The following is a 16,509-nucleotide window of genomic DNA, read 5'->3' as shown; positions in this document are numbered from 1 at the left end:
CCGGAAGTGTCCATTATCACAGAATTGGGCAGACCATGAGCTTTGCCGCCATTTTTTACTAGATTAAACTTGCAGGAAAAAATTTACAAAAAGACTCTACAATATTATTTGAATCCTCACTAACTTAATTGTTTTAAAAAGTATTAAAATTTTTAAAACCCTTTTTTAAGTTATAATCATTTGAAAGGAAGACTAACTATTTTAATAAATTACTCAAAACTGGATAATTTTGGTAGCCTTGAATAATAATATTTATTCCATCAGCTTGGGTTTAAAATTGCTTATCTGTGTTGTCTATTATATTGCGAATTCAATTAAATAGTCATAGTTATAGTTGATTATTTGTATAAAAAATGTACTATTTAATAATAAAGTATTTTTCAATAAAAACTTAACAATTTAATTAAATTAACTAATCAGTCTTTTTTTTGTTTCGTATGAACGGCTCGTGACTCTTGAACTTCATGAATTGGCGTGGCTTCTGGCAGGAAAATAATTGGCTTTCGCAGATCAACAGGTGGTAGAGCCCAATTCTTGGTCATGGGGAATCGCTAAAGGATATCAATGGAGCATTCTTTTAGTAAATAAATACATGTTGAATAAATAAATTATACTTACGCCACTGGGTCCATTGACTGAGCCATGTCCCACTTGTGGTCTAGCCAGAGCGAGACTCAAGGAAGCCAGGAAAGCCATAACCAGGATTACTTTCATTTTTGATATTTTTTGTGGAGTGGATGGAATGCTTTTCAAGGCAACTGTTAAGCTGGTAATGATTCTGGACTCCGGCCGTAATCCCTTTTATAATTCGAATCAGTCGGAACTTTCTCTGTCAAACACTTCCTGCACTTCCGGCTGGGAACTCGAGACATTTTTGATGCCGTTTTAAAAATAAACCTTCAGATGCAGCACTTTTGCTTTCTGGAGCTGTCGATTTCCCCAGAGATTCATCCGGATTGGCGTTTACTTACCAGTTTAGCAGTTACTTACTGTTCTTGGTCTTGAGGAATTCTGGTGGCAGAACAAAAAAAAAAAAAGATCCAAAGAGCCAAAGAACCAAAGAACCTTTTTTATATTCGTTCGTTGGACTCTGCTATACATTTCAAGGTTGTTGCTGCCATATACCATATAAAAATATATATATATCTGGGTGTATGGATGTGTGTGTGTTCTTGTGTGTGCTTCTTTCATTAACCACTTTCAGCCGCATCAGCACCAAAAGCAACAACGCAGCAACAGCAGCAGCACAACAGCAACAACATCAGTCAACAGAACTTCAAACGAAGTCAGTCTTCTGCGTCTGCGCCTGCGCAAAGGTGGAGCCCATGGATAAAGATGAAGATCAAAGTACACTGGAAGAAGCAGGAGTAAGATTTCAGGGGGTATATACCATCTTGAAGAGATATTTTCTTATGGATACTAGAGATAAGTATGTAGGTAGGATAGATAACTATAGAAAAATGGAAAGATATCTGTATGTTTTGTTTTGTTAAAATTTGTTCCTAAAATTTAAACTTTAAAGATCAGGTCACTAGTAGCCATTACTTGCCAGAATTTATACTTTTTTATAATAAAAATCATTTGTAATTAAAGTTCAAAGTTATAAGGTCAAAGTTCTTGCCAAGTTGACACAAATTTTAGCTTGTGACGTAGTTACTACTGTAAATATATGCTAAATACAAGATTTTTATTAAAATAATGAAATTCTTGGAAAGAATTTAGGATAAATACGACTGGCACATATTTTCAAAGTGTATATAGTCAGTTCCATTCGGTAATTAATTAAGAATCACAATGTTATTTATAAGGTGATATTTTTAATCGAAAACAGTGGAATTAAGGAATATATTTCATTCTAACATTTTGAAACAAAACAAAAAAGATATAAAATGTATATCAATAAAAATAAAAGAAGTAAAACCGGTTTTAAATAATTTTATTTACGGTGTAGAACAGCAGGTGGCCAGGGGACAGCAGGGTCCGAGGGTGATTGGGGGACCAGCAGATGAAGGGACTTAGCCAGAGGCCGCTTGGATCTTCTGGTTAATGTGTTGTGGCCAAAAGAGTTGCCGTCGCAACTCCATCTTCATCCAATTGTTGAACGACACCGACACACATAAAACTTGATGTGATGCGTCTGCGTCTCTGAAATCCTCTTTAAATTAAGAAAGATGATTTGCAGATTTGAATGCAGACACCGACATGGAGCTTGGAGCACGGACCCCTGGACATGAGCACGAAACGTGAAACTAGCGACTTGGACAGAGCATGATGTAAGCCCACCGAAGAATTCTTTATTCTTTTGGGACTTTGGGACCTGGCACTGGCTTTGGCTTTGGCCTGGGGGGCTGCTGGTGCAATAAAATTCCAGCAAACACACTTCAGTTTTCAGTTTTTAGAGCCTTAGCAGTTAATTTACGATTATTGGCTTTCATCTTCGTTTCAACTAAGCCAAATAAATCCCCAGAGACTGGTTTATGACTGGCTATTGGCCATGGTCAAGGCGAGCCGTTAGGAAATGTTTCTTCAGGATTATCCCCACTTTCTGGATTTTTATGTTACGACTCCACTGTTATATCAGCACTCTATACAACCATTTTATAGTCTCCTATTTATCTAATTAATTATGCAAATTTCCTTTTACCATAAATAATTAACTAAGCAATTTTAATTACTCATTAAATTTATTAATCAAGAGTTTCCATTTTTTGTTGTGTTGTGTTGTGTTGGTGGTTGTCATACAATTAAAGCATACAATACATATATATTTATATATAGATTAATGTCTTAGCTCCTTTAATCTCTCTGTTGCTCTCCGATATGCTAGTGGATCGTCAATTTCGATGGGGTCCTTCGCCGCCCAGGCTCCGGGTCCTCAGAGAGAAGCGACATTTTCGGACATATCCGGCCGGCTCGCGAAAATGTAACATTCCTCAGTGGAACCCGGCTATCCGGTTGGATGACCCCCAAGGACCTCACACACATACACGCGAGCACACACATCTTAGGCTAGTATGGGAGGATGGTAGACCCTAGTTATTGGCCGCCAGTGGCTTGCCCAGGACGCGCATGGCATTGGAGTAGTCCGAGTCGATTTGGGGGATAATCTGTTGCTCGTTGGGCCGCAGGGTGCGTATCAGGTCGTTCAGGGACAGCGAGGACTGGGGCGTCAGCTCCTCCTTGGGCTGCAGCTCCTGGGAGCTGGCCATCTTCTGGAAGTCCTGGGCGATTTGCTTGATGCGCTCCTCGATGGCGGCAGCCGGAGATTCCGTGGAACTGGGCAGGGTCAGACTCTCGCTGGCCGTCTCCACCTCCTGGTCGGCCTCGCTCTCCGCCTCATCGTGCTCGTGGTCTCCCTCAGCGCTCTCATGCTCCTCAACTGCGGCAGCGGATTCCTGCTCTTGCTCCTGCTCCTGCTGGTGTTGTTGCTGGAGCTGCTGCTGCACCTCCTCGATGGAGTGCATCTCGGGATGCAGTTCGTTATCGGTCAGCGGGAAGACATGCTCCTTGATATCGCCCTCGTTATCCCCAGTCAGCTCACGGGCATGCTCCTCCTGGTCCTCCTCACCTTCGCCTTCCACGTCGTGGTCGTCGTGCTCCTCGTGCTCCTCAACATCGGTCTCCTGATCTTCCACGTCGACATCGGTGGCATCTGTATCAGGCAGCGAGCGGTCATGGTTCAGCTTGAAGGAGATGAACGAGGGCTGCTGCTGGGAGTCCTCCGAGATCCTGGACTTGGCCTTGGCAGCGGAGTACAAGGAGCTGCCACTGGTGGACATCAGCAGGGGCAGAGGAGTGGTGGTGGCGGCGGCATGCAGATTCATCAGGGAGGCAGGGGTCCTGGGTGTGGTCGATGTAATGGGACGTCTGTTTTTATTAAAGAAAAAAAAAAACAAAAAATATTAAATTAAAAAAAAAATTCCTGTAATTTTAGGGGTGTTTTCGGAGGCTTGGTTAGTGCGAAAGTTGCTTAGCCTAAATTTAGTTAGTTGAACTAAGTTGAATAGTTCATAATGACAACAACAACAACAGAAACAGCAATAACAACAACGACAGCAACAAGAGCGACAACAACTAAGGAAGCTAAGCCCCAAACCACCAAACAAAATACATTTTGGCGCTCATATGGGTTTAAAAATCATAAAAATTAATGCAAAATTTTAATGAAAATTATAGTCAAGTATTTATTTTAATTTAATATATTTATTTTTTTTATTTTTCCTTTAAAATATTGCATTATTTATATTATTTTCTTTATGAACCCATTGGCGTCTACAAAAATGTGATGTGTTTTTGTTTTTCAATCAAGACTGATTAGATTTGGTCGCATTTATAGAGAACTTGAAGTGGCGTTAGTAAGAAGTTCGCATTAGTCTTTTAAGATGTACATATGCATGGCAGATACAGATACAGCGGCTGGTTGAGATACGCAACCTCATGGATACACAATCTAGAGAGTGCGAGTGCCAGCCGCCGTGTGTATCTGCCAGTGTGTGTGTGTAGTTATGGTAGATTGGTTACGATTTGGGGTTTAGCTCACCTATTTGTTCATTATTTCTTTTTTCGCAAATTCTGTTTTTGGAAAATCAAAATCGGATTCGCCTCTGTCTCTCTTTGTGTATGTGTGTGTGTGCTGTGTATCTGTGTTTTTTTTTCTTTTTCTTTAATTTTTTTTTCAACTACAGTATATTGTCTTTTTTTTTTAAATCACTTTATCCTTGCGTAATCTCTTGATTTGTTCTTGTTTTGAATATAATTATAATTTACTTAATTAAGGACATTTGTTTAATTTGCCACAGGCGGGCATCTCGTATAGCGAATTAATTAACTTTAATTAAAGAATAATTTGTTTATTGCATTATCAATATTTTCTTAATATCCTCATCCTCCTGCTCCTCCATTCAGTGCTCTTTCTTAATATATGTTTCGAATTCGAATTGTGTGGTTTTCTCTTATTTTTTTGTGGATAATTTTGTGTGTTTGTGGGTGGAGTGGCTCCGCGGTCTACAGTGTCCTTACCCCTGCGCCGACGAGACGGGGATGCTGCCATAGTTGTAGTAGTAGCAGCGGGTCTGCTCACAGATAAAGTCCTTCACGGCGGAGCAGTCCTCGGGCATCCACTTGAGCGTGGGCTGCTTCAGGATCACGCATCCCTTCTCGGCGCCACTGCTGCTATAGATGGGAGATGGACGAAAAATAAAGGGTATTGATGTAGATGGGCCTATATTACATAATCTAGTACACGGAGGGAAAGCTCCAGTCTAGTCAGGACTACTTACCTGTCGCGGGCAGTGCGCTGTGGCGAAGTGTTGCTATTATGGTCAACAGGATCAAGAAGACCGGCCTGAATGGCGTCCGCCGAGTTCTCGAAGAAATCGAAGGTGGCGTTGAACGGCAGACCGGTGCTCATCCATAGGAACATGCCCGTGCCCAGGCGATTGCCGGATGTCCAGAAATCATAGTTTCCATAACCGGCATTCTTCAGATAGGTGGTCATCGACTCGGCCTTCTCCTTGGTCTCGAACGAGGCCAGCTGCAGGCCCAGAGATCGGCAGTACTGGTAGGCCAGGAAGTAGTTCAGTTCCGGAGAATAGGGATTCATCCGACTGATGAAGTACTGAACACCATCCAGGTGGATAGTCGTGATGCGTTGACCTAAAAAAAAACAGAAAATAAATTAATCGTAGAGCCTAGAACAATGGGTGAATGAACCTATTTGACGAAAAAGACGACACGCAATTGGAATCGCAAAACGGTAACGGTTCCAACATCGGACATCGCATGCGTAATTGTCTCGGCCAAAAGACAAACATCATTAAATAGGATTACCAAAAAAGCTGGAGCTCCATAAAAATAAGCCAAGAAGAACAAAACTTTGGCCCCCTAAATTGGACGAGTGATTCATGACAAAGAACGACGACGACGATGATGATGATGATGATGACCAGGAGCATTTATGCGGTCCCTGACCTCTGCCGTTGGCTAATTACACACAAAATCCCATTGGGGTTTTTCGAAAAAAGGTGCTGATGACATTAATTAGCCCGCACTGGCACTGACCAGCCGAAAAAGATATAGCCGACTCCCATCTCTTATGTAATCGCTGACCCGAGAATAAAAGTAAACTAAGAAGAGATCCGAGTCGGGGCGAACAATGCAGGATGACAGTGACTGTAACTTCAGGGCAACAGGTAGGCGAGGGACAAAGATCTTGGCCCTCTCAGAAACTACCATATACATATATGTGTCGGTCTGACTGTCTTTCTATCTGGGTAGCCCTTGTCTTGGCCCTTACAAAGGGCGGCTAAAAAGATAAACACAAACACCCAAGCCGGTTACTTTGTCTGTTGTCCGACTGACTCAACGAACCCTCTTGGCCGCACTTGGCCATTTATGGCACTTGTCGTGGATGGATATTGGCTATGGAATATGGGCCTAGACATGCCGAGAGTACCAATGTTTGAGCACAAACACTCATACAGGGATCCTCATAATATGAGTACATACCCTGGTGTATATGAAATTATTTCCGGCGATTTAAATGCCAGACACACACGAAGTCGCGTCAACTTCTGATGCAGAGACTGATGATAGAGCCCAAGATTTATGAATGAATACTGAACAGATTTTCGTTTTTTGTGTGTTTTTTGGGGGAATTTATAATGGGTCTGGTTGGGGGATTGAGATGGCCATCAGGCATCTGCCATCCAATAAGACTAATGGCCCAGAAGCTCTGTAAGCCAGAAGAAATTCTTGCCTCTTAAATTTCATTTTAATGGGCCAATTTGGGATCAGATTCAATTCAAGCATTCATTTCCTCGGCAAATGAATCCAGCTTGATAGTGATCTTGGACTTGGGCTTGAAACTAAATCGGATTCAAGGTAAGAATACAAAAAAAAAAAAAATAAGACGCTGGCTAACAACATCTAGCCAGAAGATAACGAGCCTCGGCCCAATTGCAGTTAATTTGACACTGACTCTCTGACTCCGAGTCCGAGTCTGATTTTGAACGTGAATTGGGATCTGGGGAGGCAGGAGGAATCGGAATTGGGATAGGATAGGGTAACCCAATAATTGGGCAGCACAAAAGCAAGAAAACAACCCAATCGTTCCCTGCAGCTCTTCCAGCACCATAATTTCCAAAGGTAATTACGCTCCGACCAGCGATAGATCGCGAATCTAGCACGTCTCTAATGATGCAGTCAAAGTCAATTCTAGTGTTTGTCCGGACCTGGAGATGTGGATGTTGTGGATACTCAAGCTCAGGCTTTTGGCCAGAGGATGCGGCTAACTCTAGTTATTTGTTGGCACCTAACATCCCTCCGGCCAGTTAGCAGGCAAATCATCATTATAATGGCGATGGCGACGGGGATAATCAGAAGGAAATTGATAAAAAAAAAATACATCACAAAAAGGGGGGATCAAAATCAAAGCCAATCCAGGACAATGTAAGGGGTAATCGATGGGAAAGAGTGCTTTCAGCAAAAACCCGATTTAATGACTGCCAACGCTGATGAGAGTGCATTATTCTTTCCTCCCGATTTCTGAATCGATTTTTCAGAGCTCTACTCTTAGTAACATGGAAGAACCTCTTCTTGTGTTTACTTGTTAAATGGCAGAAATAATTGTGGAGCCTGCAAGATTGAATTATTATTGCCAGAGACAGAGTCAGAGCCAAGCCAGCAATTAGTGAGACATTTACAGAACCGTAAACTTAATTTGTTTGGGTTCTTAATTTTCCTAGAAGAGCTTTCTTTAATAGATGGTTCTTTGAGATAATTAAACTGCATAAGATGTAGGTTTTAGGGCTAAGATTTTAACGTTTTTAAAGATTAATTCATTAAAAATATAAGATAGTTATCTTTTCTACAAATTGTTAAAAACTTAAGTCAAAATTTAGAAAAGGTTCCTGAAACCATTTTAATTCATAAATAAGATATATTTAAATAATTCCTTTTCTCTTTGAGAAATTATAATAAAATTCCAATAAAGCTACAGATAAATAATCCTTATAAGGTAATCAATCAAAATTTGTGGGTTTTTTTTAGTTGGCTTGGTACTAACCTGCAGCGCATGCCAAAAGGCTCAGCACGCAGAAGAGAACGATTTTGGCCATCTTTTCTTCGGTTTGCTGTGGTTGGATGTGGTGGGAGCGCGAAGCACTACTATCTGATTGCCGCTGGCGACGATCGGTGAATATAAATATATATATATACAGGAATCGGGTTCTCAAATCCCAAAAGGAGACGCGCGATCGAGGATTGTTGGGAGTACTTCAGCACTACACGTCGCGTTCACTGCAAGCCTTTGTCGTCGACTGATCGCTGAACTGATCCGGCCAATATCACGCAGCCGCGAATGTCCAATGCCAATGCCAAGAAGATGTCGGGAATCGGGAAAACCAAGAAGGCCAAGAACAAGCCGAAGAACGTACGAACCGACAGTGCTCCGTCTCGCTGCTTCCAGAACTCCAACAATTCCAGTTTCCTCTTCCAGTCTTCAGCCAAAGACACGCTCACACACACACACACACACACACAACAGACTGCAGATACAGATTTGAAGAAAAAGAGCGGTCACTATTCTGTTAATCCTTTGGATTCCGAATCTTGGTAATAGAGCTTCTGTTCTAGCCGAGTTAGCTTTGGTAAGTGTCGGTTGGTGTCGAAAGCAGTTAGCTTAAAAAGGAAATTGCCCCATGAAAACGGGGGCAGGGGGATAGAAGACTCCAAGCGAAGAAAGGAGAAATAGCCGAAACTAAAAGAAACCAACTATTGGCTTATTTCATGGATGTGATTGGAAATTGGCCTCGCTGTGTATCTGTGTGAGGGGTTCTTCCTGTTCTGAGTAGCACAGTGTGTGTGTGTGTGGGTCTCAGCCGAAGTCAGTGCTAGACAAAGAACGCAATAAAGCAATGGGACACACAAAAGCGGGCTCAAACCGAAATCTTCAGGCACTTAAAGAAAAACTTTATGAAAAGTGGTTACATACATTTTAAAGAATTTTAAAAGCTTTATTTTCTATTTGAAAAATATAAGTACAATATTTGGTATTTTTAGAATAAATCCTTTATTTTTTCTCAGTGCCTTTGCACACATAAACATTCAACTGCACGTCGCCGTCATCATTCCAATGGGATTCGGAGCCGCAGTCAGCGTCGCAGTTGGCTTAGCAGTCGACGCAGACGTCGACTTCGGCGTCCTCCAAGTCATTGTTAGTTTTATTCTTTCTCCCACAACGACGCTTTGGTTTTAGGTTCTTTCTGTTGGTCTTTCTTCTTGGCCTTACCTTTTCGCCCCGTCTCGCTCTGGCATGTCTTACCTGTAGGGCTCGCTGCACGTTTGTCCCCCGCCCGGGACCCACACCCTCCTGCCGCCATCGAAGCCCCAGCTCCAGGCCCAGCTCCTCCCCGTAACCCTAGCCATTCCATAAACCCAACGCAATGTGGTTCCATTTCCATTAATTTGGTACGCTATCGCGACGTAGAGTCGCCCCATGGAACTCGCTGCTTTCTGCGGTTTCTGTTTCTTTTTATTTTCAGTTGGCTCTTTTAGTTATTTTTGCTGGAAGCGTGAAATGTAATAATGATCTTCTGCTTTGCATTTTGACAATATTTTTCTTTTCTTTTTTGTTTTCTGCGGGTGCCCGCCACAAAACACGAACTTACACACCTTTTCCTTTTAGCCTCCCTTGCCCCTGCCATGGAGTTATGATAAATGTTTTGCATGTTTAATTGTTTTATGGTTCTTTTCTCTCGGGGTTATGGCTTCTGAAGCTTTCTAATTAACCATAGAACTTGTTGAAGGATAAATATTGGTTTAATGATTATTAATAGCCGAGGGTTTTAAGTGGTTCGGAGGAAATTAACCACCAATTAGTGGAAAGAGTTGTGAGGCAGAGCCGAGAAGTTCTACTCCCTTATTTCCATCCTCACTTTATCACTCTTATTTAATATGTGGCTTAATTCTAGCTTAACCAATAGTTAATCCCATTCGACACATCGCCCGATCGCTGGTCCTGGACTATAATTATGAACGCGTTCGGCTAAACATAATAATGGCCAAGTGATTAACAGTCATGGGAAATGAATTGCCCGCAATTTCCCAGTTGCATGCTGCATGGATTTCAAAAAAAAAAAAAAAAAAGCCTGTGTGCGTGCCCATTGCAATCGAAAATTCTATCGCAAGTACAACGCACCGGAGATTTTGGCCCTTCGGTTTTGGTTCTTCTTGTTGTTGTTGTTTTTGTTGCTAAATAAAAGTACCACCGCCGGGCGGACGCCAACGCCAGCTGTGACGTCGACATCGACGCACAGTGGAGAGCTTAATGTGACCGCCGCGGCTCGGACTCCTTGCAATCTGGATTTTGTGAAAGGAGGTGGGGCTGTGCTGTCGGATGGCCTTCGCCTTTAACAGCATTCATCCATCTATACTCGCGGCTGCTTTTGCTTCTTCTTATACTCAGGTTGATCTCCTGATCCTCACCATTTGTATTTGTATTAGTATTTTGTATCTGAACGAAAAAAAGATTGAAAAAGAAATTATAATTTGATACTTTTTGGGTGACTTTTGTAAAGAAAGGATCAATCATATTCGCTGTCATAATCCCTAAAATCCTTAAAAGCTTCAAATTACATTCGGAAAAAAATATCTTGATCAACACTAATGTCTAGTGTTTTAAAATTTTTTACTGTGTGCTTTTGTGGCGTCGCCGCGATCTTCTTCTTGTTGCGTCCTCCTCCCCCTATGCTCCAGCCCCACCACCACCTCCACCTCACCTTCTTTTCGTCCTCTTCCTCTTGTTCCCATTTCATTGCTAGTTGCTGTTCTTGTTCCTGTTGTTGGCTTGTTGTTTTTGGTCTAAAAATAAACTCGGCACCAGATTGAGGAATTTAATTCGCCTTTTGGTAGAAATCCTCGACTTTGGCTTTACCAACGGACTTTGGTTTGCCACTTTTGCTTTGCTTTTCCGCCAATTCCTCATCCCCATACCCATTCCCAATCCCCCTCCTCCAAACTTCGTATATATTTTTTTTTTTATGTTTTTGTTGCTCCTGTGTATCCACATCCATTTTAGCGTCAAGTTTAGCGATGATGCTGATGATGACGACATGGACATGGCATCTAAAAGGAAGAATAACTAGAGGAGCACAAGGAGGAGCCGAAGACCTGGATCGTATCCCCCCAACTAATACACACATTTTCCGCTTGGGATCAAAGGATTAATGTGAATCGGGTTTGCCGGCTTGAGAAATGACATTCAGATATTCTTTTGAGACGGACATAGCAGATCCACTTCCACTTGCCTGACTTCTAATTAGAATATGTATATCTTTCAGATAAACTAGCCTATTGGTGTGTGTTGTCCTTGGCGGTACGAAGGTCATCAGCATTTCCATCGGAGGTCACACACATACACATTATGGCAACTGTCGTGAGGGCCAAGCCCACAAAATGGCAAGAACATGACCAGCAAACCGATCAGAAGGAATCCTAGACCATCCTCCTTGAATTCGTTCATGCATAAATTCATAATTCCCCCCCCCACTTCCCGCTCTTGCTCTACCTATCCGACTGCCATGAGTCATGTACATTAATAATAAACTTATTAAAATATGCACAAGTGAAGGTAAGGTCTTTTTAAATAAATGCATTTCCTTTGAGATGTCATTTCCTTTGGCTAAGCTTATAAAGAAATCTCATTGAAATATCCATGATCCCCAATGATCCTTTCCACCACCCACCTTCGATTGGCCTCCTTCGGGTTGTTCTTCTTTATCTTTTTGGCCAGGTCGCCTTGACCATAACCATATCAACGGTAAATAATTTCGATCACAAAGCAATGAAGCTGAAACGAAACGAGAAACGAAACCAAATGAGTCTTGGCTTGGCTTGGAGGATTGCTAATGGGGATTGGTATGGTATGGTATGGTTTGGTATGGATAGAAACTGGCAATCAAAGTTGAGGAGAGAGAATTGGGGACAGCAAAGAATTTGGACGGTGATGTCTATGCGATTCAGCTTTTGGCCAACAGAGAGATCCAAAGAGGTGGATCTCCTCCTTCACGTCATTTCGGATTCCATGTCAAAAGGTGAAGCCAATTCAACGTTTCTGGCGAACTGGGCAAAAAAATCACGACCAGCTCAACAGCAACAATCGGGGCTATAGAACAGCAACACCAACAACAACAACAGAAACAGCAATAAATGGCCAACAATGCCAAACTAACCGCATCAACACGAAAATCACTTCATGCAGTTCTTAGGCTTAGGTGCTGGGGGGGTGGCAAGGGATCCCCAAAAAAAGGGGATTCGGATGATTTCAACTAATTTGTGAGTCGCGCAACTCATTGACCCATGCATGATCTGCTTCCACAAAGCACAACAATTCCCATGTCTCAATTCGATATAGAACAGATGCTGTCTTAAGGTCTGATTTCTACACAGAAATTCTATAAAAGTTAAGGTTTAATAATTGAAGTTTGATATCTTAAGTAAGGGGTTTAACTATCAAGTTCAAGAGATCTTTTACTGAAAACCTTGCAAGGCTTTTTCTTAAAGAAATTTGGAATAAATCTCAAAGATTTTTATACCTTTATCATACCTTAAATATCAAAAATCCAAAAGTCACACCCCTTAGTTTCTCTCTGTGTAGTAATGCCCCAAACAAATGGCCAACAAACTTAGAGCGCGCGATCTTCTCATGTCGCTAATACGGCCATTAGACCTAAACGGTTAGAACTCAAAGAAAAGGAAGAAATGACGAGGAGGAGTTGGAAGAGTGGAGAGATCCAAGTTAGAAGAAAGGGGGAGACCAGCTGGGGGGAGCTGGAAAGCTAAGCAGGAAACCAAAAAGCATTCTTAATGAAGGGAATCAAATAGAAATGAAAGAAAGACGGAAGTAGGCTTTTATGGGCAGACACACTGCCCGGCCAAGATTATAGCCAAGTTAGAAGAAATGCCAAAAGGAGGGGGGGGGCGTGGCGTGGCGGGGCAGAGGGATTCATTTGCGAAATTGAAATGCCACTGCCAACCTTTATGCGGGTGCGGATGTGGTAGGTGGGTGTGGGTTCAAGAACCTCTCTGAGCCATGACTAACCGAATGACTGATAGCTGCGGCTAGTATTCCGTGCCGACTATACGTATAAAATTTTTTTTTTGTTTTTGTTTTATGTATGTGGCGGCGAAGTGCCGCTCCAAAGTGCCCGCCCGATTCTGCACTTGACCGATGTCCGTGGCCCAAGAACTTTTTACCGGGCCACATAATTACATGCCAGCTCCCGCTGCACCGCCCCATTTTCCCACCCTTTGCTTCTTGTCAGCAGAGAGAAAAACTAAATGGATTTTATAAAATATCCCCTTCCTAATAGCCAGGATATGAATATTTCTAGAAATATTATTTTCTTCAGTGTCTCTTCTGGCCAAATGCCGACAGCAGATTGTGTTTGTGTCGCCTACGATCGAGCTGGCCGTGGATGTGGATGTGGATACGGATGTGGGGCTGCATGAGTATGTGCTTCTCACGACAGCCGTGAGCCTGGAGCTTGGGCTGGATCTGAAGCCGTAGTTGAACCGAAAGCTGAATCTGAAGCTAGAACACGCCGCCAGTAGCAGACATTGAGGCCATAGACCATAGAGCCATAGCCATCGCCATAGCCATAGCCGTGGCCTAAACTCAAAGTTAAAGCCAATGTCTTGGCCAGATCCAAATGGCAATGCAGGGGCTGCCAACACGAGCTTGATGACTATTATGTGGGCAGAGGTCGGCGGGGTCGGTGCACCGTGAACTTCTCATGAAAAGCCTAACCATGGGGAATTTAATAGTGCTTAGCACCAGCAGAAGACACCCGAGAAACCATCAGAAACCGAAACAGAAACAGAAACAGAGACAGAAGCTTATGGCAAGCCACAGATACAGATACAGATACAAATACAGATTGGTAGCTGTAGTTCGTTCATTTGGCAGTCAATTATGGCCAGAAGCCAAGCAGAGTCATGCTGGCAGCACCTGGCAGCATTATGAATACTCGAATAATGGCCAAGCACTCACCACGGATCAGTCAAAGTCACAATTGGTGTTGGAAAAACTTAAAAGCCTGTTAGGAATAAACTAAAAATAGGCCAAGAGTTTCAAAGTTTTCTACTTTTCAAAAGAAAACTATTCCAAGTCTGATTGCTAATCAAGATTGTGGGACACCTTTTGCATATATTTTATACTAGGAGAGGTCAGTGCCTTAATCTCTGATCGCAGTTCTAGAAGCTATTGCGCAATAGGCACAAAAACAGAAAGCGAATGCTAATGATAATGATGCCCCCATGGAGCAGATCGTTTCTTTTATTTTTTCTTTTTTTTTTTTTGTAACTGGGAATCATAATTTACTGGCCAAGTAGAGAAATGTGGCAAATAAAATGGCTGAAACTAGACCCCTGCGGCCAGAGGAACTGTGATACACTCTCTCCTGCATCATGATGCGTCCTTCTCGTTCCGGATAGATGACCTTGTGCTCCTGCAGATACCGGATCACAGCCATCCGGTCGAGGATGCTTAGATTCTGAACAGTCGGCTTGCGGCTATCAATGAAGTTATAGCCTTCGCCTCCATGGAGCAAAAACGATGTAAGGACTACGCCGTAATAATTTTCAGGGATGACGTTCTCGTAGTGGGGAATCTGACACGAGGAACACAAGGCCTTGATCTCTGTAATCCTCTGTCCTTTGGGATGGCTGTAGTTGAACTTCAGCCGGAGGCCGGACACCTGAAGGAAGCCACCGGTGTTGTCTGTGGACCGCAAATAGGCGGAGTGCTCGAAAGCCCTCATCAACTGAGCACCACTGATTCTGGTATAGAAGAGTTCCTGGCTTAATGGTAGAACCATTACCACATCGGCCTCAGTAATGGCACCCGTTTCCCCAGGCTCAATGGAGGCCCGGATGGCTAGGATTAAAGATTATTTATATGAGGATAAACTTCTTAATGAAAATCCTACCTCCCGCATTGATTATCCCAATAGAGGCATCTGTCCAGGAGCTTCGATCACTCATCGTCTCCAAAACCCGGGCGTAAACAAAGCTATCGGCTATGATATTCCCAAAGTTACACTCTCCCAGACCACAGCTCTTCCGGTCGCCATTCAGGAATACCGTGGTAGTGCCCACCACGTGGTTCTCCATGTCTTTAATCACCTGGCGGTATTTCTCGAGATACTCCTGTATATCTTGTCTGGGCTGGAAGGTGTTATCCAAGAGGATTGGGTTTCCGTTAAAGTAAATAAGGTTTCCTCCGCTATCGAACTGAAATTAATAATAATTTAATATTTTTATAAGCCCATTGTTACTCAATACTCACTTCTAAATTAATCTTTCCCAAATACTTGGTATAAGCATAGGCTTGCAAAACCAAAACTTTCCGGCCGTCTGGCTTGATCACTATTGTGGGATAAGGACCCTCTGATACGTCTTTATCGGGGACCCTTCCCGAGTACAGAAACGTATGCGATTGGCCACCCACTACGATGTCCACATCGGGACAATGCATAGCTATATCCATATCCGCTTGATAACCCGAGTGACCCAATGCAATTATAATATTTACATTATTCTGGATAAGTATTTTGGTTATTTTGCTAAAAGAAATATTTAAGAAGTTTAAGATTATTAAACAAATTGGACTATGAAATACTTAATGGATGAAATCTCCCTTTTGTAGATCACATTGTTGGGCTGAGTGCGTTGTTTGGTATCGGATCTTATATAGCCAACGACTCCAATTAATGTTTCGTTCAAATTTAATATTTTATATTCCATTAATTTTGCACAAGCGGCCAATTTGGGCTCATGAGTCAGGTTTAAAGTCCCACTGACCACGGGAAAGTTGACTAGTTCCAAGAATTCTATCAGCTTAGGAACGCCATCATCGAACTCATGGACTCCGAGAGCCTGAAAAATTTTATTTGGTTAATAAAGAACAAAAATATTGAAAACATTACTAACCATGGCATCTGGTGCCAGCATATTCAGAAGTTCCGCCACCATTTTTCCTCCGTAGACCGAAAACCAAGGAGTGCCCTGAAAAGTGTCGCCAGCATTTAAGTATATGGTAGGTCCTGAATTCCTGGCCTTTTCTAAACTAAATGGAAATATCAAAGATAAGTTTTAGTTCAAATACAAAACACTTACGCGGTGGCCACTCTACCAAATCCTCCAAAACACTGGCCCTGTTCATCGTCGACGGGTTGGCATTTTCCACCTTTAGCGGAAATCGGATCGAACCAGGCGTGCATGTCATTTGTATGCATTAACATAAACTTCACACCATGGATCCATCTTAGAAACAAGAGCACAATAATCCATCGCAGCAGAGGAGGTAGCATTTTTTCTTAAATCTTTTCAAGATTTAATGAATGGAAATCAAAGGAACACTATGATTTGGCTTACAATTTGTATAGCCTATTTTTGGGGTAGGTTCAACAGCGACTTGGAGCAACCATAAAAGTATGCTACAGTTATAGA

The 16,509-nt window shown here is 42.4% G+C and overlaps 3 protein-coding genes across 5 annotated transcripts; all 3 read right to left on the bottom strand.

Moving 5' to 3' along the window:
- Positions 1-416: 416 nt before the first annotated feature.
- On the bottom strand, positions 417-714 carry LOC108122931 (uncharacterized). The gene is made up of 2 exons (XM_017237788.2): positions 619-714; positions 417-551 (listed from the first exon to the last, which is right to left on the bottom strand). The coding sequence occupies exons 1-2, from the start codon at positions 712-714 to the stop codon at positions 417-419; spliced, it is 231 nt and encodes a 76-aa protein (XP_017093277.1).
- Positions 715-2,665: 1,951 nt separating this feature from the next.
- On the bottom strand, positions 2,666-8,656 carry nw (narrow). Of its 3 annotated transcripts, none has more exons than XM_017238454.3 (4): positions 8,066-8,656; positions 5,280-5,655; positions 5,020-5,169; positions 2,666-3,867 (listed from the first exon to the last, which is right to left on the bottom strand). In XM_017238454.3, the coding sequence occupies exons 1-4, from the start codon at positions 8,115-8,117 to the stop codon at positions 3,033-3,035; spliced, it is 1,413 nt and encodes a 470-aa protein (XP_017093943.2). In that variant the 5' UTR covers positions 8,118-8,656; the 3' UTR covers positions 2,666-3,032. The 3 variants fall into 3 exon arrangements, with proteins under 3 accessions (XP_017093943.2, XP_017093942.2, XP_017093944.2); XM_017238453.3 differs by having other exon boundaries at positions 5,020-5,172; positions 8,066-8,655; XM_017238455.3 differs by lacking the exons at positions 5,020-5,169; positions 5,280-5,655; positions 8,066-8,656 and adding an exon at positions 4,541-5,016.
- A 5,684-nt stretch (positions 8,657-14,340) lies between these two features.
- On the bottom strand, positions 14,341-16,427 carry LOC108131830 (protein 5NUC). Its single transcript, XM_017250902.3, has 6 exons — positions 16,177-16,427; positions 15,991-16,126; positions 15,680-15,936; positions 15,347-15,623; positions 14,988-15,291; positions 14,341-14,935 (listed from the first exon to the last, which is right to left on the bottom strand). Exons 1-6 carry the CDS (start codon positions 16,368-16,370, stop codon positions 14,370-14,372), a joined length of 1,734 nt encoding a protein of 577 aa, XP_017106391.2. The 5' UTR covers positions 16,371-16,427; the 3' UTR covers positions 14,341-14,369.
- Positions 16,428-16,509: the final 82 nt, after the last annotated feature.

Source organism: Drosophila bipectinata, chromosome 2R (genome assembly GCF_030179905.1).
Source record: "Drosophila bipectinata strain 14024-0381.07 chromosome 2R, DbipHiC1v2, whole genome shotgun sequence".
In the NCBI taxonomy this organism is placed as follows: Eukaryota; Metazoa; Arthropoda; class Insecta; order Diptera; family Drosophilidae; genus Drosophila; species Drosophila bipectinata.
This window is presented reverse-complemented; position numbering and strand designations above follow the sequence as displayed.